The sequence below is a fragment of the Eutrema salsugineum genome, unplaced genomic scaffold (genome assembly GCF_000478725.1).
Source record: "Eutrema salsugineum unplaced genomic scaffold, Eutsalg1_0 scaffold_10, whole genome shotgun sequence".
NCBI classification, from domain to species: Eukaryota; Viridiplantae; Streptophyta; class Magnoliopsida; order Brassicales; family Brassicaceae; genus Eutrema; species Eutrema salsugineum.
The window spans coordinates 3,059,842-3,084,688 of NW_006256908.1; the positions used below are offsets into that span (position 1 = coordinate 3,059,842).

Consider the following 24,847-nt stretch of genomic DNA (forward strand, 5'->3'; position numbering starts at 1 on the left):
CTTGTAGACGACATTCAATGTTTTGCTTTGTGGTTTGTTGTCTTTATCGGTGATCAATATCTTCAAACCTTCTCTGGATGTAACCCTCAACACAGCGACATAGAGTTGCCCATGAGTAAATACCAGCCTTGGAAGATACAAACCAATCTTTTCGAGTGTCCGTCCTTGGCTTTTGTTTATAGTCATTGCAAAAGCTAATGTGATAGGAAACTGCTTGCGTCTCATCCTGAAAGAAAGTTTCATCTCCGAGGAGAGAGGATATCCTAGGAATCAGTACTTTCTCACCAACCTTGCTACCTGTTATTATCTGAGCCTGAGAACATAATTAGCCATCTTAGTAATGATGAGTCTTGTGCCATTACACAACCCATTCTTAGGGTCGATATTTCTTAGAAGCATTACAGGAGTACCCTCTCTCAAATTCAGGACATGATTAGGGAAACCAGACATCTTGATACTATTTAAAAACTCCTCGGTATAAATCATATTGTTGGAACCACCTTTATTCTTACTGGCTACACTCTCCGAGGGTACTTCAGATGCATCATTGTAATTGACAACTTCTTCAGCCGTATCAATGCTATCACAACTAAGATAGGTCCTTTCAACACCTGTTATATACAAAACAATCGTTGTATTATATAAATATAAACAAATAAGTTAAGAGGAACTAAAACAAAATAAACATACCTGACAACTTTGAAAGCATGTAATCATTTATCGTATCTACATCATCGTTTCTTGGACTCAGTATGGCACGGTCTTTGAAAAATTTAGGATCAGTCTCTTTCGAAAACGAACTCCCATAAATTTCTTTGACGATCGTTTTTATAGGATCTTTACAGTCTTTAATCAACAGATCATCAGGAATATCAATCATGGCTTCACCACTTCCATCATCATTTATCGTTCCATCACCAATGTCTAAGATCCACTTTGTAAAGGCAGCTCGTTCAAGCAACGCACGGCTATTATCTCCAGCTATAAGTCACATGTTCTGTGTAAGTCTCAACACTCTACATTTGTACCACAGAGGTGACGAATTCAAAGTGGCCATAAGCATCTCTGTCTTCCCAGCATTTGGAATCACTGGCAATATTTTCCTGAAATCCCCTCCCAAAACAATGACCTTGTCACCAAAGGGCTTATCAACTTCTAATATATCACGCATCGTTCTATCTAGAGTCTCGAAACAGTCTTTACTCATCATCAACGCCTCATCCCATATAATGAGTTTAGCAATCCTTATCAGGTCGGCAAGATTGGACTCCTTCTTGATTGAACAGAAGGTAAACTTATTAACCACGATAGGGATTGCAAATCTTGAATGCGCAGTTCGGCCTCCTTCTAATAGCAACGCAGCAATCCCGCTCGATGCAACCTAAGAACAACATCACTTTGGGAACGTAGAGCAGATCCTAATAGACTCCACAAATAAGTTTTACCAGTACCTCTAGAACCATAAACAAAGAACATATCTCCTTTGTTCTTATTTACTGCTTCTAGGATCTCATCATAAACACTTCTCTGTTCGCTGGTTACAGTGGCTAACATCTGCTCGTTTCTAACTCTAAGAGTTTCGCGATTGTAATTCCTCTCATCCCGAATAAGATGATTAACATGTGACTCCAGAGTAATATCTTCAGGAAACGGCATAGGTGTGAATTCTTTTAAAGATCTCCCGCTTACACATAAAAGAAGTTCTATTTCGACCAGAGTAAAGTCTTTAACTTGCTCCTGAGATAGACTAACAGCTACACAATTTCCAAAAAATTACAAAAGATAAATTAGCTATCAATATCTTAAAGATATATAATAACAACAACGCAAACAATAACTATACGACTTACTTTGATCCCTGGCAGCCTTTCTGTAATTGTATATGATGTCATCTGATAATACCTGCCATGTAGCATCTCAAACTCTAGAAGGAATGGATATACTATGAGTAGTGAGCAGGATTACAAAAAGACGACAGAGATAATTGGCAGAAAGCCACAATTCAGCCTCATTGATGGCCTCAATATATTCTTTGTCATCATTCAATAATCCATACGCATAACAAGCGTCTTCTTCACCGTTTTTATATCGTCAAAACTACGTGGTCTTTTGACTAAATTAAGCAGAAGCCTTAAATAATTTGCTTCACCTGCCCCAATGGATACGTACGTGATTCTACCAAGAGCAACTCTCCTTGATTGTGGCGTCCATATCCTATTTGGTCTATTCCACACAAATCTTGTAGGAAGTTGCGCATAAGTTAACGTCCTCGCCAGTTCATACTTATTGTTGTACTCCATCCAAGCAATGAATTTTGACGTACCAACTGAGACACGATTAATAACCTCGTCACCTGGATCATCCTCGTTGTATATGACCATTTGCTGGTTCGGTAAATGAAAGGGTAGTTTAACTACAGAAACCGTGCGATGGTGAGTATGATTACCGAAAATTCTCCACGTAGGCTCCGAAGGTGCTACATACCTATATAGAAAGACATTATTAAATAATGGAAGATTGGAATTTCAAAGATATAAAATATGTGAACAAAATGTTTAAAACATACCTACAGTTGAAGTGTTTCTTAATCTTGTTTTCTTTATCATCATTCTTGATAGTTGCACGGATGTAGTCAGCACCTTTATGAATATATTTGAATAGATACTTTACTGATCGAGACTGTACACACCATTCGACGTTGATATGAGCCCTATAAAGCAGTGTGAGACTCCTATTATAAGGAACCACAAATCCGTTATCAAATTCAATACCCTTTTTAACGATAACTTTCTTGTTATTACATCGCCTGTATATAGGATATCCAAAATCATCTATTTTAGTGATCGGACTGAAAGGTTTTGGAAAATACTTTGTACATTTTTCTTCAGCCATGCAAACACTATCCTTATTCAAAGCACCACATGGTCCATGCATCATGACATCTCCTACTATCTCATACAGTGCTGGATCAATATCCTTGTCAGGAATCTCAGCACATATTATCTTATCAATGTCATCACCAGTTGGTAGCTTGTGACCAGCCTCTAAAAAAAAATGATGTGTGCATGAGGTAGTCCCCGTTTTTGAAACTCAATCGTGTAGATCGCTGCAACGAAAAAATTTTAGTTTTTAAAAGATTAGTTAGCATGATCATCTAGCAATGGTATGGACGATATCTTGCTAAACGAAATAAGATAATAAAACATACCGGCTTTTACGACACATAACACATTTTCTTTGGTGAGTTTGTGCATGAGATCATCTAGTTTCATCTTGAACACTCGCGTACATATATCTGGCCTATCCTCTTGCTTCAAGTTATGTCTTTTTAGGTGCCTGGTAATCTTAGGCCATTTGGGATTACACGTAAAGGTTATGAAAAGATCCGAAAAACCAAAATGCTAGCAAGTAGTCATCGCATCTAGATAATGTTGCACCATATACCTTGTACCACCATTATAAGAAGAAGGTATAATAATACGTTTACCCTTGTCAGAAAGATCAATGTCACCTTCATCAACAGTTTTCTTTATCTTGTCATAATTTTCGCAACAAAGTTTAGACTGATTCATTGAAATGAAACGTAGTCTGTTAGTCTCAATCATCGTGTACGCATCCACTAAGAACTGCTGGAATAATCTTCCAGATAAAGGGATGATTGGTGACTCGCCAACCCTCTCCTGTATGCGGAAAGCAAAAAACTCTCTCATAGTAATATGCAACCTTTTCCTCCCTTGGGTATCTACAAAACCAATATTGATACCAAGTCTTAACCCGTCTTCGCCATAGGGAAACAATAATGGATATTGCAAAGCCAAATACGCAGGATGTAGTTCACTGATCCTTTTGAGATTCTCAGTCTTTTTACACTCGATGATGATATCATGTGCATCTGTCTCATGATCAAAATCATTAGGTATCAATGCAGCAACCTCATTAGTAGCTGGTAGATTCTCAGTCATTCCATCACTTTTCCTGTCATGCCTTAAAATTATCCTTAATCGGCCTGTATCATCGTTAAGATCAAACCTTTCTCGAACGTTTCGTAATGCATCCACATGTTTGTTATGTTTATCTAGCATATTTTTTATTTTCTCAACAACCTTCTCTCGCAATTTATCAGTCCACTACAACAATATGCACTTTCGATAGCATAATACTATAGCGGTTTATATATATCTGCTATAAATAATATAACCATGACTTTTACATAGCGTGAGTACTTTTGTAAACGCTATGGATAGTTTAGCGGGATTCCAAATTGTAAAACGCGCTTTATTTTTTTGGGATTTTGTTTTTATAGCATGGCCTTTAACATAATAGGTTGAAAACGCTATGTCATTGTAAACCGCGAAGACCAAAATTTATGCCCGCGCATTAAAAAAAAATAACAAGCTTTTGTCCCCAAATTTTATCCAATTTGTCTAAGTCTTTCACACTCACCGTCAGAAGCTCTCTCTCACTCGATTTCTACATCGCAGCTTCCTCTTCGTCTATCTCTCAAACGATCAGCAACAATTAAACCCAGATTCACATTTTCGAGTGGGCGAAGAACGAATTCACTTACGGTAATTTCTCGTTTGACATGCGTCATCTGGGTTTAGGGTTATTTCAAGTTTTGTCGTAGATCCAGGATCTAGTAATCATTTGTTTGCAGACCGATTTCAGCGATTAGCTTCAGTTATAGGAATGTGACATTGTTATGGTGTTTAATTTGGGTTTCGATTTGGGTTATGAGTTTGTGGTAATCTTATGTAAAGTAATAATTTTTATTCATAATTTTGCAGAGAGCTTTCGGTAGTGGCAGAGTTTAATCTTCATTCTGTCACAGCAGGTAACTTATTAGTTTTCTAGGATTGATTTCTTTTTTCCTTTGCATGTCATATTCCATGAATTTCGCTTCGAGTTGCATCAGTAGTTCATATGTTGCTTCGTTAGTTTCCGTATTGTTTTCTGGTTTATGATATTGAGTGGCGTATGAAACTCTTATGTATGTATCGTGGAGCTGTGGTGTGGTTGTGTAATGGACAAGTCTTGGGTTTGGCTACCAAGGTATGTAAATGTAAATTACGTGCATAGGTTTCTTTAGTTAAAATTGTTTTTTTCCATGTAGAATTGAAATTGAAGTGTTTGTTAAACTACAAGGCTAGCCTGGAGTATCAGCAAGGTGATAGTTCTTTTGTTATTGAATCAGCACAGCGTTTGGGTAATCCTCAAGAAATGTTCTGTCCTTGCATTGATTGCCGGAATTTATGCCATCAGTCTAGAGAGGTAGTATTGGATCATCTAGTTATTAGGGGAATGGATCAGAAATAAAAGAGGAAAACGAGTTGGAGTAAGCATGGGGAATTATAAAATGTCAAGACAGCTAATGAAGCCACTCCTGAATTCAAGACTCAGAACTTGTTTAGAAGCGCTTTTTTTGACGGTGAAGGCAGTCGACAATCAGGAAATGACAATGAAGACCAGACAGCAGAGGTTGACAGTAAGGAAGAATCTGAGTTCAGGAAGAAGTTAGCTGATGCTGAAACTCCACTGTATTCGAGTTGTTCTAATTACACTAAAGTTTCTGCAATTATGGGACTTTACCGCATAAAAGTGAAGAGTGGGATGTCAGAAAATTACTTTGATCAGCTTCTGACTCTCGTCCATGACATGCTGCCTGGTGACAATGTTCTTCCAACATCGACAGATGACATGAAGAATTTCTTGAAGGTATTTGGTTTTGGGTATGATGTAATTCATGCGTGTAAGAATGATTGCATCCTCTATCGGAAGCAATATGAAAATAAGGTCAGCTGCCCAAGATGTAATGCCTCGAGATGGGAAAGAGATAAGCACACTGGCGAAGAAAAGAAGGGAATTCCAGCAAAGGTACTTAGATATTTCCCTATCAAGGACCGATTCAAGCGAATGTTTAGATCTACAAGGATGGCTGAGAGTTTGCAATGGCACTTCAACATTGCTTCTGAAGATGGTACCATGCAGCACCCTGTAGACTCGATAACATGGGCTCTAGTTAATTCGAAATGGCCTCAGTTTGCTGCTGAACCAAGAAACCTGAGACTCGGTCTGTCAACTGATGGGATGAATCCCTTCTCTATTCAGAACACCAAGTACAGTACATGGCCGGTTTTGCTAGTAAATTACAACATGCCTCCAACAATGTGTATGAAGGCAGAGAACATAATGCTGACAATGCTGATCCCGGGACAACTGCCCCAGGTAACAACATTGATGTCTATTTAGAACCTTTAGTTGATGATTTAAAATTTTTGTGGTATAATGGTATTGAGGTGTATGACTCATTCATGAAGGAGAACTTCACACTTAGAGCTATGTTGTTGTGGAGTATAAGTGATTATCCTGCCTTAGGGACCTTAGCTGGTTGCAAAGTGAAAGGAAAACAAGCTTGTAACGTCTGTGGCAAAGATACACCTTTTAAGTGGTTAAAGTTCAGCAGAAAGTTTGTGTACATGCGTAACAGGAAGAGGCTGAGACCTGGGCATGTTTACAGACGTAGGAAAGTCTAGTTTGATAACACGGTGGAAGAAGGGACAGCGAAAAGGATTCTAACAGGAGCAAAAATATTTGACACACTTAAAGATTTTGAGAATGATTTCGGAAGAGCCTTGCCAAAGACAAGCAAACGAAAAAGACCTGATTTGTGTGAAAATGAGGACCTCGAAGAAGAAGAACCTGTAGAAGACACTGATATATGGAGATGGAAGAAACGGTCTATCTTTTTTGATTTACCTTACTGGAAGGTTAGTATTTGACGAAATTTTTTGTTTATTGACTATCTGTACTTCTATGTTAATTAGTTTTTGTTTTATGTGTAAGGATATGCCGGTGCGTCACAACATAGATGTCATGCATGTCGAGAAGAACGTGTCTGATGCCTTGGTTTCTATGTTGATGCAAAGTGCAAAATCAAAGGACGGATTGAAAGCAAGGAGAGATTTAGAAGATATGGGAATTCGCAGAAACTTACATGTAGAGCAACGAGGAAAGAGGCAATACTTGCCTCCGGCTGTGTATTGGCTGTCAAAAGAAGAGAAGAAAAGATTTTGCAAGCGGTTATCAAAATTCAGAGGCCCTGACGGATATGCTGCAAATATTGCTAACTGTGTTACAGTTGAACCCCCTGTAATTGGTGCACTGAAGTCACACGACCATCATGTTTTGCTGCATAATTTATTGTCTGTTGCTATCCGAGGGTTACTGCCAAAAGGCCCTAGGATTGCAGTGATTAGATTATGCAACTTCTTTAACAGGTTGTGCCAGCGTGTGATTGAACCTAAAAAACTGATGGCATTAAAATATGAGATTGTAGAGACATTGTGCCAGATGGAGAGATTTTTCCCTCCATCGCTATTTGATATCTTGTTCCATCTTCCGATACATCTATCAAGGAAAGCTCGATTAGGAGACCCAGTGCATTTAAGATGGATGTACCCATTTGAAATGTATTTTTACTAAACGCTGATTAAATATTTGTCATGACTCCCAGCTTACAAGAATAAATGTTGTCTTTCATTTTTTTTAATAATAGGCACATGAAAAAACTCAAAACATATGTAAAAAACTATGCACGCCCAGAAGCTTGTATGGCAGAAGGATATTTAGCTGGAGAATGTATAGCTTTCTGCTTAGAATTGCTACAAGCGTCTGTACCTATCCAAGAAACAATAAATCGTAATGAAGATATTGCTGCGGCAGATGATATCATTCTCGAAGGTCGTCCACTAAACAAAGGTGAAGAAGTTACACTTACGGATAATGAGCGAGATATAGCGCATCGTTATGTGTTAATGAACATGGCCGTAATGAATCCGTTTGTCGAGTAAGTTCATCCTTTACAGTTATGATTTCGTTGTAATGTTTTTTGGTTTAGAGTTTAGAAACTAACACACAGATACTATCTATGACAGTATGCACTTGGAAGAATTGCAATCTTCTGATCTGAAGTGTGCTAAGAATGAAACTCTGTTATGGAAATTACATAACGAGAGATTTTCACAGTAGGTAAAAGAGAAGGTAATAATGCATTCATTGTTAATTCTTTGACACTGCTGTATCTCTGACATCTCTTGCTATTTGTTCGCTTTTGTTATTTTAAGATCCCAATTAACTCCAAGGACCATTCAAGAATGTTGAGATGGTTGGCATTGGGACCAAGACACATTGCTCAGACATATAAGGGCTACGTAATTAATGGACATAGATTTCATACTGAGGCAGTGATGCGGAAGACTCAGAACAGTGGAGTAACATATGAAGCTTTTACTATGTGTCGATCTAGTGCAAGAGGTACAAGACATAAAACAGACATCATTGCGTATTACGGAGTGATACAACAGATCATTCTGCTCGACTATCACATGTTTCTTTTCCGTTATTCAAGTGTAAATGGGCAAACAGAGGGAATGGTGTGAAGCAAGAAGATGACTTTACCCTTGTAAACCTCCATATAAACCAATCTGCATTTCTTCAAGATCCATACATTTTGGCTTCACAAGCGAAACAAATATTTTACTCCAGAGAAGATGATTGTTCACCTTGGTATGTAGTCATGCGGGCGCCACCAAGAGGGTATCATGAGTTAGAGACAGAAGAGGAGTTAACCGCCGCACCAGTATCCATTACAGAAGTTAAAGATTTTGCAAATCAGTCGTCAGATGATGAGGGTTTTTGTGTTAGAGATGACTGTGAAGGGGTCTTAGTAGCTGGTTAATCGAGTTATGATGGCTAGTATAGTTCTCTTAGGGGTTTAGGTGTAGTTGTAATGTGTTTTGCATATTTGTTCTAAAAGTGGTTATGTTTCAGGCAATCCAACATGTCGCAGAAAGTAAAGGAACCAATCCGCCACAGCAAGCGTCAGCAAGGGACTGAACCCTCCCCTGTGTTAGAAGTGGTATCGAAAAAACGTAAGAGGGCTACAAATCCAGATGCTCTGGAAGCTTCCCAACGTAATGGAAATGATGATCAATTACCTGATACTCAAGATCTGGGAGTAGCAGAAGATCAAAACAAAGATCATGGCGGCGATGTCTCCCTACCTATTCAACAAGAATTAGAAGAAGAAGAAGACCAGGAAGATGTAAACCCACCTATTCAAAATCAATTTGAAGATGTCCCCCAACCTATTCAAGAAGACCACGAAGATATCAACCCACATATTCAAGAAGAACAGGAAGATTTCTCCCCACATATTTGAGAAGGAGATGTGGAAGCTTCAGCTGATGGTGTTCAGTCCCAGATGTCAAATGAGGAGAAAAAAAGAACCAGGGGACCAACGAAGATGCGTAGAGTGGCCACACAGCACGAGGACAAGGTCGATGTTGAATTCTCATCTGTGGGTGAACATGTGGGCAAGGGATCAATAACACTATCCTCTTTCCTCGGTCCTCTTGTGCGAGAGCATGTACCAGTTCTGCTTGAAGATTGGCGGTACCTAAGTACTGAACACAAAGACGCGATGTGGGAAGAAATTCAGGTCGTAGCTTTTCATTTTTCATATACATATATATGCATCATGCATTGAAATAACTAATGTTTGCTTGTTTTGTTATTTTTAGGCTAGATTTAATTTGGATAAAGAATGGCAGAAGGACTGTGTTTTCAAACAGATGGGTTGTTTGTGGAGGGCGCATAAATCAAAGATTAGTACCCTTGTTCGAAATACGACGAGCAAAAGTAAGCTTCTACAACTAAAACCAAGTAACATACAGTCTGTGACAGCATGGAACAATTGGGTGAAGAGTAGAAAGAGCCCGGCTTTAAAGGTTGGGTACATCTTAATTTTGTTACATGTGTATGTTAAGTGAAAAATGTGTTATACTTTAATACTGTTTTTTGGATTTGCAGGAAAAAAGTGACAAATACAGGAAAATGAGAAAGGCTCAGATTCCACACACCACCAGCCGAAAAGGAATGGTTCGACGTGCTCATGAGATGGTATGCATCTATGTTTGATAATAAACGCTTGTTGCTTGTAGAAAAAAACACTAAACGCTTGTTGCTTGTAGAAAAAAAAGAGCTCTGATCCCTCAACGGTTACTAGAACTAAGGTCTGGGTAGTAGGACACACACTCCGATGGGAGACCAGTAAGACCAGAATTTGCAGTGACAATTGTAAGCAGAAACCGGATTTCTAATTCATCAGTTTATTGGAATTTTGTTTTTATGACATTTTAATTTGCTTGGTATCAGGAAAGAATAAAGTCCATCGATAGTGAGGTTGGATCTACCTCTTGTAATAATATTAGAGAAGATGTGGTGACTCAAGTGTTAAGGAGAGATAAAGCTGGCCGAATCAGAGGCTTGGGCAGAGGGGTTACAGCTACCAAGCTAGCATTCCTTCAGGCACGGGACGCACATGTGGAGAAACTTGAAGCAACACAAGCTAGGATTGAAAACTTGCAGAGTCTAATGAGTAATTTCATAGGCAAAGGGAACAAGGTAAGTGAAATATTGTCTTGTGTTTATGTTGTTAATTGATTGGAACTTGCATGTCTTGAACTGTCGATTTTTTTTTCCCAGAAACATTGTGATGATGTATCCGTCAATGGGAACAGTGATGATAGCAAAGAAGGAACTAGGTGTCAACTGCTTGATTGGATTTGAGATGAAGAAGTTGTTGTGGGTGAAGGAGAATTCTGCTCCGTTGATTGCAAATGATAGCAAAGAAGGAACCAATTTACAAGATTGGCCGTAATCCACTAGGCTCAAATGCGGCAGCTGTTTTACTGAAGTGTGCCATTAAGGCAGAAGCATCTATCTGGAGACCAACCCAAACTGTGACAGTGTTAGGCGAAGCAGTGGGAACCAAAATTCCATGGCCAGCTTATAAGGTCATCTTGGACAATGAATCCAACACACCAACTGACAATAACACTGCCGGCTCTACTGTAAAGTTTTTCTTCTGAGTTCACTTCTGATATATTGTCTGTGTGTCTTTGATGCTTCACTTCTTGTTCTGATATATTTGATATATTTTATGTTTTATGGCTGACTTGTTAGGAAAAATATGATTCAATTGATAAGGTCCGCATAATTAATTGGATTGTGGATGATGAAGTTGTGGGTGAGAGTCGTCTGTGTTCATCTGAACCGACGGAAATGGTCAACAATATTCCTATTGGTCCAAATGCTGCATCTGTGATTGTCGACAAGGTGCTTAAAGAAGATGCTTCTTTGTGGAGACCTAGTAGTGAAATGTTAGTGTTTGGTGATGTGCTACATATGAAAATAGTTTGGCCAATAAATAAGGTTGAACTGATTAATGTTCCAGTCACAAGATCATCACCAAATGCGGTAAAACTCTTTTTCTTATGGTATATACTTCTCATCATATCGTTTTATTACTTGTCTGATTTTGGATGTGTTTATAATATTGACTGATGTAGAGTACAAGTAACAGCAACAACAGCAGCAGTCAATCTGGTTCAAAGAAGTGCTTCTTATTAGATTGTCATAATCCGAAACAAAGGGTTGCAGAAGGCAAAGTTCTATCAAGTAATCCTACTGACTTAGTCCATTTTAAACCATTAGGTCCCAATGCCAGCAAGGTGTGGGTTCTATTGCCGCTTGTTGAAGATGCAAAGGTGTGGAGACAGAATTCAGAAATTGAATTCATTAAAGATGCAGTGGGTAGTACCTTGGCTTGGCCTAATGATAAGCTGCTTTTTATATGAATCGATGAACCATTGAGGTGAACATTTGGTATTGTGTGTATCTGTAATTCTAAGTACAATTGACATTGTTGTTTTGATATGTTTCGTTTAATGACAAATTTCCATTTAATTTGGGTCATTATATACTTTGATGAATTCACCGGTTTATATATAAGGCTATCATGTGGTAAATTATGATGAATTAACCGGTTAATATAAAATAAACCGGTATTCAATTTATTCTGAATACACATATATGTGATGAATTCGACTTATATATGCTGTTTTAAAACTAAACCATAGTAATTTCATTAAATTAATTGAACAATTATAGCTTCAAATAAATTGGAAATAATGTTAATACATAGTAATAAGATAACAAATTATTTTGTAATTCATATTTATAAGATTTAGCAATGAGTGGTTAGAGTTACAAGTTTAGGGGTTAGGGTTAAAAGTTTAGGGTTCTATTATGAAGCAATATACAATTGTACCTCTAAATATTGAAACAATATATTTACAATCTTTTTCATAGAATAAATCACTTTGTGTAAATAATAACTTAAAAATAGTATTGTATTTCACATTTTCAAAATTTAACCTTCAGGGATAAGAGATTAGAGTTTAGAGTTTAGGGTTTAGGGTTAGATAGAGATTAAATGTATGTTTGATTTTCATTAAGAATTTTATGTAGTCATAAAATTTTAAAATTAATTTCTAAATTTATGGACATAACAAATGTATTATTTTCATAATTGTCATTTTTTAAATAAATTAAAATACATTATACAATAAATTTAAAACGAAAATTATTGTTTTGAACAAAAACAACCAATAGTTAGAGATCACTAGGATTCATTATCCTTGTTCGATCTTAACCGTACGATCAAGAATCTATTTATATTACAACCGTACGATCAATAAAATTACTACCAATTACAACCTTAGGATCAATACTACTACTTACAATCTAAACCGTAGGATCAATGATAATAACGATGAATGAGAGATGTAGGGTTTATCTCTGCATCGAGTGATAGCTTTGGGGAATAGGAGAGGGATAACGATAGAGAGTCTCAGAGATAATCTTCAAGGAGAGGACGGTTGAGTAAGGAACCCTCGGAAGTGGAGGATCCACAGAACGACGACGATCAATTTTCCTTCTTCTTTCATTGCGTCACAAACTCCAGATCTCAATCCCAAAGTTCATCGCATCTTCTCTCCACTGCAATCTTTACATATCTCTCCTCGCATCTTCTCTGAATTGTTATAGTTTTGTTTGAAATTGTTGATGAGGGCTATAGATTAGGGCTTTCTTCACCGTTTCTTCTTCTTCTCTCATTCGTTTATTAGTAAAATTGTAAGATAAATTGACATCAATTTTTTTTTTTTGTAGCTGAGATAGATTAGAGGACGAACAAGGTACGCAGATTCTGATTGCTACAGGTCAGAAGCTGCATAGTCTGATAACAATCTCATTTCATTTGGAAAGTTGCATCGCATCCTTATTCTCTCTAATGTCAATAATAATATGACAATTATAATTCCGGTCATCTCAATTGTTGAGTTGAATAAAAATTGAATTTACCCAAAGTTTTGATACGGTTCTTAATTTCTTTGTCTAATATGGTTCAGAAATAGAATCAAGGAAGGTAATAGTCTGCGGACTCCCGGCAAAAGGAATAATACCACAGATACGCCAACATCCACGACAAGAAGCAGATGATGATCGAGCAAGTGATGTAGAGGAGATCACCAGAGAACAGTACCGGAGATCTTTAGGGTTCAGCTTGGTCCGCCTTGAGGAAGATGAAGACATTGCACCAGATTACCGTCAGGCCATCAAAAGAATGATAAAAGAGGAACGTAAGCAGATACAAGAAAGAGGAGAGTCCTCCAGAGACAAGGCTCGCCGAGAGGGGAAGAAGCAGAAATAAGAGGGAAAAATTATGTTTGTACATTTGGTATTGTGTGTATCTGTATTTCACCAGAATTTGCAATACGAAAATCTCATTTCTCATTTCTCATTTGCAATACGAAAAATCGTATTTTTCAACCCCAAAAAATGTAAAAACCAAAATTTTAAATATTTTGGGTTTTTTTAATCAAAAATTACATTATGATGACAGATAGATACCTATTGCTATTATAGCTCATTGAATACAAACAAATGCTATTATATAAGTAATCAATTACCACAAAAAAACGCTGTAGTAAATTATCATATTGCAAAGCAAATATTATTGTAAACGAAGATAGCATATAATTATGACAGCATAATAACGCTGTCAAAACTTTTTATAATTAGTAAAACAATATTGTAACATCATTCAACACGCTATTAAAAGAGGGACTATAACAGCATAATAACGCTGTCAAATCGTACTATTAATAACAATATTAAAACGCTATTACTAATATTTTAATTGCACACCAAAAACCGCTACGAAAAAGTACGTATTAATAGCAACACATAAATCCGCTATCTTAAGATCCCGACCTTTAATAATGGGCGATGATAGAGCGCTTAGCACAACACTATTATATTTTAAGGTAGCAATTTCCGTTCGCTACTAAAGCCCTTTTTCTTGTAGTGGTCGGTCCAGTTTTCCTATAAATTTTTTAAAATAAATTCTTATGACAGTTAGAACCACATAACATTTAATAACAATACATATATGTTTTATAACTGATCTCAATGATTAAATTAAATATAAACCAAAAGAATAATAATCATACCCATAAGCAACTATTCGGTTAGATGTTTCATTTGCGGTATCATATATATACAGCTGTAAAAAGGCTAGTTCTTTTCCAGGAGCTGGTAGCATATCCCCTATAGAATGGTAGTTCTCCCCACTCATCTAGAAAATGTAAGGACCTTTCCCGTCATTGATTTCTTTATTTATTTTTCCTCCAAGAGAAGTGAAAGAAAACATCATATTATACGCCCGGATAAACTCACGAAAGTGATCACGCAAATCACCATCATTATATATCAATGTTAATAGCGAATTCGGAGGCGTTTTAAGAATTAGAAGAACGACTATACCCTCACCACAACACATGGAGAATATAGGCTTCCCACGTCGATATCGTTTACCCAACCTCTCTCCATACCACATATAAGCCTTACAATTACAACATATATATATATATAGGATCACAATCGTCGTAATAACCTGGTTAGAATAATATTCATTGATTAGTATTAATTACATGATAGTTATATATTATGTATTAAATGAAATATATTAGTCCAATGAAAACCATAACCTCCATCTTTCAGACCAGGACTAACTGATTCCGATAAATCTGTTCTAGTAACAATGGTCTCGGTTGCATCCTCATCACAAGAATCAGAGGATTTAGCACGTTTTTTAGGTCTCCCTTTCTTTTTATTACCAGAAGTCGGTTTTTCCACATCCTCACTTTCCGACATAGAGTCTTCATCATTATCCCTATCGGACTCAGAATCAGTAGCAATAAAGCAAGCAAACTTTTTGGTGTTGATAGAAGTAGCCAAAAGATCTGTTTGTTTTTTTCACAGAAAAAATAATAAGTGTAAAACTGGTATATAATTATTAATCTACATCGTAATTAATAAAAAAGAAGATCAAACCAATAGCTTCTTCTCTTTTTCTTCTCTCACGCATGATATGCATTCTTCTCTGTTGTGCATTACGAATTCCCTGGGGTGTTAGATCAGGAACTTCATCGATATTGTAACGAAACAAACCTCCAAGTTGCTCAATATCAGTTACACTGGTAGGAGCATATCGTGCGTTCTTAGCATTACCACCTACAAATTCCAGTTAATAATAAGCAAATTTATAACACGTGAATGTTTTAAAAATGTAATTTAGTTAAAATATCACCTTTATTTGGAGCAATCGACGAAGATGAACCTTTTTTCCGAGGACGCCCAAGGTTACGTTTCATATTTCTGGTGAATAGCACGAAAAAAAAAGTGTGATCTAAATACACAATCATTAACAAACTCTATATATATAATATTATATTGCGCAATAATGCAAAATATACATTTTAGCTTCTCATATTAAAATGAGCTTTTAGTAATAAAAAAAATTTCGAAATGGAAAACCTCACGATAATGTTTACATTACTTATTCTTCGCGATAATATGCCTATATTCTCTCATGCATCATAATACTCCAATATCGAGAATTTACATTTTTTCGTGATAATGTTAAAATGCTATTGAAATACTTCTACATTACACTAACGCGGACCTATAAATAATTATTTATTATTCCAAATATGCAGAGTTAATCCTAAAAATATACATCTACATTACAACAAATATATTCTCCTAATATTTTTACAAAAACCGAAAAGACTATCGTTATATTTCTTAGAACTTGAAAATTCTCCCAAAAATATGGTTATTTAACATATCATCTTAATAAATTATATCACTTATTTTTTCGTGGACAATTATATTATACTTCGCTATGCAAACGTTTTGGAGATAACTATGAACATCGAAATCCATACATGAAAATAATAATTTAAAAATATTATTTTCATACACTGCGTCAAAAGTCAAATTTTATTCAAATCACATACGATGTCTAACACAAACCATAAAACTTAAAAATAAAAATTGATATAAAATAATTCCAAAAACATTAGAACGGAACTCGTAACATCAGGGTCTAACGACTGGATATCAACTCTCGAAACTGATAGACCTCGAAGCATGGCGAATTTAGAATAACTTGTGTGCAATCATACGACGTAGTTGCCAAGAAACACCATGTAGTATCGAACAAACCAAAATCAAATCATATTTATCGCATATACTGTACAACTATCTCATATCAAAAACTAAAAATACCTCGTCGAACAATTATCTTCGCAAAACGAATGATGAAAATAATGACATCTTGTTTACATCTACCCAACTCACGAAGAAAAGTTTCAGCATAATCACCTTTAAAAAAAACATGATAAACGTCGATTCCTAAAGTTTCCCATCAAACAAAAATCAGTCTGAGTTAAACTTAAGAATTCATTTTTTAAATTCGATTAACATAAAATAGATTACTTTTCGTTTTCGAGATCGAATCTTATTATAGACTGTCTAGAGTATCCTAAGGATCCAATTCTATCGTGAGAGTTTCCAACGTTGACAACCTTACCGATTAAATCTGTTTTTTTTTTAAATGAATACCAATTAATCAATATAGTAATTGAATGACATATCAGTAATGAAAATACACCGAATACTCACCCACACAGAAGTTAAAATCAATAGTCCCATTCATAATATCTTCGAAAACAACGAACGAAAAATAACCATTGATATCTAAAATATAAGAGCTTGCACATGTTGTATCACTGGTAAGTTGGATCATATAAGGATGTGTACTTGGCTTAAATTCACCAGTAAGAGGCAATAGATTAAAATTTATTAGAAGAACCCAATCTCACTTGTTACATATGCTCGAATACTTATCATAAAATTCAATCGGTGCAGTTACATAAATCTTCTGTCCCTGAAAAGTAACGAATCAAACATTCAAACATTTATCATTATAAAAACTAAAATATAATCATGAAATTGATGTGTTAAACCTTCCAATCCCCCATTATAAAGTCTAACGTGCTGTCACATTCAGTAAATCTTTTAAATTCCGTAAGACTTTCAACTTAGTCTTCCATATATGCTTGGTAGGATCAAGTTAGGAAATTCCAAACAGATTTTGATCATATTTTTTATGTACGGCGATAGATAGGAAATAAGCCATTTAAGTTAAATGCAAACACAGAGCCTCAAAACAATTACAAAGATTACGTCCAAAGGTACCTTAAATAAACATAGCATAAACAATATTTAAACCAATCTTTTGTTTCCTATTTATACAATTTTAAATAAAAAGATATATCGAATATTTTACATTTTTAAGATACCTTAATGTTTATTTTACATTTTTAGGATAACATACTACTTTGATAGAAAATTTAATCTCTTGATATATTCCTTTCAGATCGGAATCGCAGGGATACCTTTTCCGATTTTTATTAGGGATCTATTATATTATATCATTATAATTATAACAATTTTCCGATTTGTATTAGGAATATATCGGAGGTGAGACATTTGCATCGTTATATATAAAAACGATGTATTAGCATTACCGAGTTATATCTGACGAATACTTTTTAGGTTTTATAGGCACTACATCATGTCGATCGCTGCTTGTCTTTTAGCAATGAAAAACATGACTTATACCAATATCTCTGATATAACTCCATCAAACCAACTACGCTGTATTCGTGTGAAAATACTGCGTATTTTCGAGCACATTGGTGAACCTGACAACACTCTAGATTTGGTGTTGGTTGATAAAAAGGTATTATGGTGACTCTATATATGTTCCGTGCATATCAATTCTCTGATATACATATTTTTGTTTTTATAGGGTGATAAAATACATGGATTCATATCAAAAGCGTTTATAGACAGTTTTACATCAGAAGTGAAGCGAGAGATTCAATTATTCTGTATCGTTTTGGTGTAGTTCCTGTCATCGGAGACTTGAGACCGACGTTGCACAATTATAAAATAATATGGAATTCTCAAACTTATTTTTCAAAGATCCCTTTCTATGATAACAACAACTACCTAAGTATTGTTGAATTTGGTAATATACACAACAATCTCCGAGACCCATTGTTTTTCGTTGGTATGACGTTATATAAATTAATAAATAATAACACAAAATATATGTTATTTTATATCTATAAACTTTTTCAATGACTAACTAATCTTTTTATTAGATATAATTGGACACGTCGCAGTGATTGGAAGATTTAGTCACAAATCCTCTAAGAGCCAAAGAAAGTGGGGTGATGTTTACGTGGAGCTCCGTCACGAATCGTAAGTTTTTAAAATATGTTTCTCAATTGCAATTACTGTAATTATCAATTTTTACTACATTATGTGATTATTATATGCCCAACAGGAAGGCTAGGTTACAAGTGTTACTACGGAACGACTACGCACTGGACCTGATGACTGCTTTATCACGAAAAGAACACAAAATTAACATTTGTGTTATACGATTCGTCAAACTGTTCAAATTCGCACATGGTTGGGCAGTCATAACCGCATACAATTGTACCAAAATTTTATTAAACCCTAACCTACCCGAAGTCGAGAGAATGCAGACCACAATCACAGAATCAAACGACGGTGTTATATTAAGTTTTTGAATATATATTTTTTTTTCGTATGTTTGGTTTTTTATTTATTTATGTTTTCATCATTTGACTCAATAAACGATGGTACTATATCAAATCTCTGCTTATAGTAATATTATTCTTTTCGTATACCTTATTCTCATCCATTTTTAAAATATATATTTATTATATATATATACATATTTATTTTCCTAGTAAAATATTGTAATACTTTTAAATCAACAACGGTATCAATGGACTATGAACACAATTTTGCATTGAAAACATAAAGTGACACTCTTTGTAAATCAAAAACAATACGCTAAAATGAGATGCTTTGCGAAATAGGTGAAGTTTATAAATATTGAATAATTTATTTATTACAATAAAAATAAACAATAATTATGTTGTTCAAGTACACAACTTATAGAAAACGAAATTAAAAATTAATATCTCCTACGGATACTGATCTTCATATCCATCATCCAAAGGGGTAAAATCAACTGAAGTTTCAAGCCTGAAACAATATGACAATATTATAAAATCATAAAAATATATGTCAATAGAATACATATACAGGATATAACATCAAAGATGGAATTTACATACCTCATCTTTGCTATTGCCACTTCTGGAGTAGGAGGATCCTCGAGAATATCAGATATGAATCTTTCCGATTCAATTATCCACTCATCTAATTACATATACATAATCTTTCTGAAACAATAAATTTGTTAAACTTCTGATTAATTGCTGTATTGAATAGATATTAATAGTTAATATTTACGTACCTCTCCACCTATTGAAAGAGAAAAATCACAATACAATAATATGCCTTGAAGACCTATCACGATTCGTCCAAAGTTCTTCAAATTTCATTGCCAAGTTATCCCAAGCAATACATTTTAAGGAATTTCCACTGTCTATATTTACACCAACATAGAAGATAATTAACATATTTCAATATATCAAGAAACCCAAGTCTGACACCACTGTATAAGTTGTACTTACCCGAGATCTTCGAGTACAAAACGAATAAGTGGACGTTCTTTGGGTGTATCCGACGTATCATACATATGAACTCCTCTTTGAAGTTTCTGAACAAAAGTGATAACCCCGAGAAGATCAACTGCAAAATTAAACAACTAAGTTAGAAAAAATTCATTTCTCAGTTAATGAGATAAACCAAAATAATAACATGCATGTAAGAAACTTACCAAGATATCGGTCTGTTTGAATCGACGCAAGCAAAATATCTATGAATGTACAGAAAGAGTATATTTCTCTGGAAGACTTCGGATCGGTTTTCTCAGTGATTGTCTCCTCGTTGAAACGTATATGACAGTTGTTTGATGATATACTTGGATGGGGTAATCTGTCAGTAACTGCAAAATTACCAAGAAAATACCACTCTCCTTCGAGCAATACATACTCGAATTTATCAATTATTTCAAATGGAATGGTACATAGGATGCGATTGCCCTACACTGTTTTAGTAAAAAAGAATCAATAAACGAATACATTCCCAAAACATGTATAGGAATAATCTTTTAAAAACTCATCAACTTAATTCATCAGCAAGAACTAACATCCGATTAGGACAACCAATGAGAGTAAAATCATAATAATTTCTAACTACTTGGACACAAATACGTTGCCCACCGTTTGTCTTCTGAAGTTTAGAAACCCTATCACACGGAGTCATTCGTTATTTTTAGTTAGATTTGAGATGAAATGATGAGAAAAATGAATGTTTTTTTTTTAATAGAACAGAGTCAATAAACGGTTATATTTTAAAACGCGGGTTTAATATACTTTAGAAACGACGGTTATGCTTTTAAAGGCGGGTTTTATATACTTAAGCAACGATTCGTCAAACTTACAAAATTAAATGACAATTGGTTCAAATGTTAATTTAAATATATATTTAAGAAACGATTTGTCAAACTGATCAAACTCGCACGTAACTGAGCAGCAATAACCGTATACAATTGTACCGAATGTTCAAACTCGCACATGACTGAGCAGCGATAATCGTATACTTTATAGTATTAAAGTATTCTTTCGGTATTATTAGAAAAATAGTTATGCAATAGGAAAAACAGCAAAAAATAAAAAAGAAATATTATATCAAATCTAATAAGCTAAACCTAATGCACGACATGCACTTTGAAAAGAAAGATAAACGACTCCACCAAATGTTCTAATATCATCAAAGTTACACAGACCCCTCATTACGTCTAACAAAACCCTAAGATAATAATCTTCTCCATACTTTATCGGTGATTCTTCTATAACACATGGTCCAGGATTTCCACGTCGTCTTGGTCTCCACGACTTATTTTTCTGATCCCATACAAATCGAGAAGGTATCTCCGAGTACAAAAGATCTCTCGCCTCCGGGTAAACCTGATTACACTTCATCCATGCATGGAACTTAGCTTTTCCAACGGGAACATGTGCATCTAAATCATTAGCAAACAAATATGTCTTTTGGGAAGATAAAATGGCAAAACTTGCAATTTTAAGCGTTGACGCCTGTGAGCACCTATTAATCCAAGTCATAGCAACGAATCATTATTAAAACTAAAACAAAGGTTTGAAACACGAAACGAACACTAAAAAAATACAAAAAGACAACAAAACATAACATAAAACAATAATTAGTTTATGCATAGCATAATGATTACCTATCCCCTCCATCACAGAGTCCAAACCAACAACTGAACTCGGAAGTCCATCGTATGTGCATATATATATATATACACATATATAACGTTCTTGCTAACCAAAATTAACAATTTTTATTAATAAAAAAATACGATAAATATAGATAAGATCCATTTTCACATAAAAGTTTATTTTATTATTTTATGATAAGGTAAATTTCCCTTCCAGATTACAACGGATCAAAGGATGTTATATTCGTTCGAAAATTTCCAAAAATAAATTTGTATTGAATAGTTAAGGAATATTGTCAAATTTCATTATTAAAAATCTGCAATATATAGCCAGGGTTAATCCATGCGACGAAAAAAAAAAATCAATTCATAATCATTATAAATATAGCATCATTTCAACCCGAAATCTATGTTTTCCTGTTTTTATGACGGTAAACTATATGAGACTTTTTGATAAAAAAAATACAATATTAAAAGAAAAGCCTAGTAATTTTATTATTTATAACGTAAATATTTTAGTAATTATAATATGACATATAAAAATATAAAATTAAACTAAAAAATAAAAATAAATCACTTAAAATCCTAATGCTTAACTTATGAAAATTACAAATTGGCTAGTCCAATCGCATGACATGCATCCTTGAAGGTAGGATACACGATACCAGCAACAGTCCTAATATCCTCATAAGAACATGGGCCCTTTATGACGGCCAACAAAATCCTGAGATAATAAGCCTCGCCAGATCCATCTGAACAATCTGCTATAACGTTGACTCCAGGGTCACCAATGACACGTCGTCTCCATAACTTTTTCTTACGATTCCAAACAAATTTACTTGGAATTTCTGAATACATAAGCATCCTAGCTTCCGGGCATTCTTTGTTGCAGTTCATCCAAGCCGTGAATTTAGATATTCCATTAGAACCAAGATTTTCGCCTTCATCAGTCATCACAATCTCCGATTCAGGAAGATGGAAAGGCAACACGTTTGGACTAACACTTCCACGTGTATTTGTACCTACGAAACATAATTAGATCTAAGTTACCAACCAATATAAATAAGAAAGCAGAACTTAATAAACACAAAACGATATCAAATTGGATATATAGTATACATCATACCTGATGGATTCATTATAGAAGTATAAAAAAAATGTTCACAGCACAGAATGGAGTAAACCACGACATGACACTACATGTATATATAACCGATAATTCTAGGATTTTATGAGAAATTTGACATTTTTTTATTAGAAATTTGACATTTTTGTTTTATTTTATAAATATACGCACACGTAAATATAACAGAATAAATTTTCTCTAGAATATTCGAGAATCATTAAAAGTGAATATATAATTCATTTGTTACAAATACTGGATACTTATTCGTACAAATATTACAATCATAATAAATATATAACGAATTTATTTAACTATATCGTGATATATGTACATTTTATTAATTTTGATACTTATAACCTAAAACACGAACAGAGTTTAGATTTTTATGAATCGGGCCGCAATAAAATCAATTTTCAGAGTCACAACAGTTTCCAGAACGTTAGGTAGACGTGTTCAAGGATAAATCAAAAATTCCAAAACAACACTTTAAAATATCTATTGATTATACCCCTAGTATCATATCTAAGATTACGATAAACGGATTATCGGTATCATAGACAAATGTCATAACAAATTAACTATCGACATAATACCAAACATGATAACCATTACTAAAACAAATGCGATAAAAAACGATCTACAGACGGGGTGTGAATATGCGATACACGCGACGGTTGTAAACATAAAACTGAATATAAATAAATCATTTTAAAAAAAGGAAGAACACTATTTATAACGAAATATTAAACTATTTCAAATTAAATAAAAAATTAACTAAGCATAAAATCTAAATCATTAATATTCGGAATTGAAAAAGGTTCTAACAAAACTCGAATCATAAAACTGTATAAGATAATATAATAGCGACCTCATTATCACTAAACATCCTATGACATAGAATTCTTCTTCCTTCTAGATCCAGATGTTTTGACGGGAGTAGCAATGACGTCAGGATCCTCACGATCTCTTTTAGAACTCACATGAGATGTCTTCTCGATAGAAACATCTGTATTTAGTTTAGCAATGACATCAGGAGCATCACAGTCACTTTTAGAAGATGCAGGTACAATCTTCTCGATAGAAGCTTCTGCATTTTACATTAACACTGACATCAGGATCATCACAATCACTTTTAGAACAGGCAGGCAGAGTTTCCTCGATATGTGCTCTTTTATCTTCACCAACAAAGGTTTCCAAAAGCGGAGGCTTAAAAAAAAATCATAGCAAATAAACATTCCGTTATGCATAGTTACTTATCTAAATATCTAGACAAAATAAGAATCGAAAGCATATCTCAGAATAGACCTGACTACAAAACGTCTGAATTATATAGTCATCGGATGTAAATCGGTCAACTGAAAACGAAGTCTTAACCTTTTTGACATTATCTTCCATTACAACAACCTTAAAAAGGTACTACTTTTAGATCATGCAGTGATTGAGGCAGTCCAAACGAATTATTTTACAAAATATATTGAGAGTATTTTAAATGAGTTATATAATCAGAATGCTTATCAAATAAAACTATAGGTGTACCCCAACAGATTCTTCGAAAACTTCCTCGGTAGTCTTCTTAAACAATTTTTGAGCAATTTTGTCGAACATGACAAAGACTGCCATCCCTCCAAACCCATCGTCCACGTTCAACAACAGAAAGAAACTATAAAAGAATAATTAGGCAATTAGTTTAACAAATATAAAAAAATATACGGCATAATGATTATAAAGGTGTGGAGACGCCGAATTCAAAAAATAGAGATTTGACTACCTAGCAACAACTTCAGACTCAGAAACATTATTATTGCAATTAATGCATTTCCAAGACGGCGGCAAAGGAGCATGGTCTCTCTCGGGGATAGGATGAACCTTTTTTCACACTTCTTGCATGCTATGTAATACCAAGAATTACTATTGGCAACCGAGCGTATAGTCGCCAATGTCACATACTTACCAACCTGCTTATTCGAAACAATCAAATGACAACCACCGATACAGATTTTTTTTATAAATAAAAATGACAGAGTATCGCATATTCACATACCGTATCGATCGAATGTATAGAACTTAACTTTTGCCTAATATTAGTTCCCAAAAATTCATTGTTTAATGATTCTTTAGAATCTACACCCGAATCATCTTCGTTAGGAATGAGA

At 34.6% G+C, this 24,847-nt stretch overlaps 1 protein-coding gene across 1 annotated transcript; it reads left to right on the top strand.

Annotated features, from left to right (window-relative positions):
- The first annotated feature begins 4,992 nt into the window (after positions 1-4,992).
- On the top strand, positions 4,993-9,220 carry LOC112081506. The gene is made up of 8 exons (XM_024148265.1): positions 4,993-5,052; positions 5,146-5,271; positions 5,365-6,225; positions 6,318-6,519; positions 6,607-6,767; positions 6,844-7,277; positions 7,556-7,846; positions 8,830-9,220. The coding sequence occupies exons 1-8, from the start codon at positions 4,993-4,995 to the stop codon at positions 9,218-9,220; spliced, it is 2,526 nt and encodes an 841-aa protein (XP_024004033.1).
- The last annotated feature ends 15,627 nt before the right edge of the window (positions 9,221-24,847 follow it).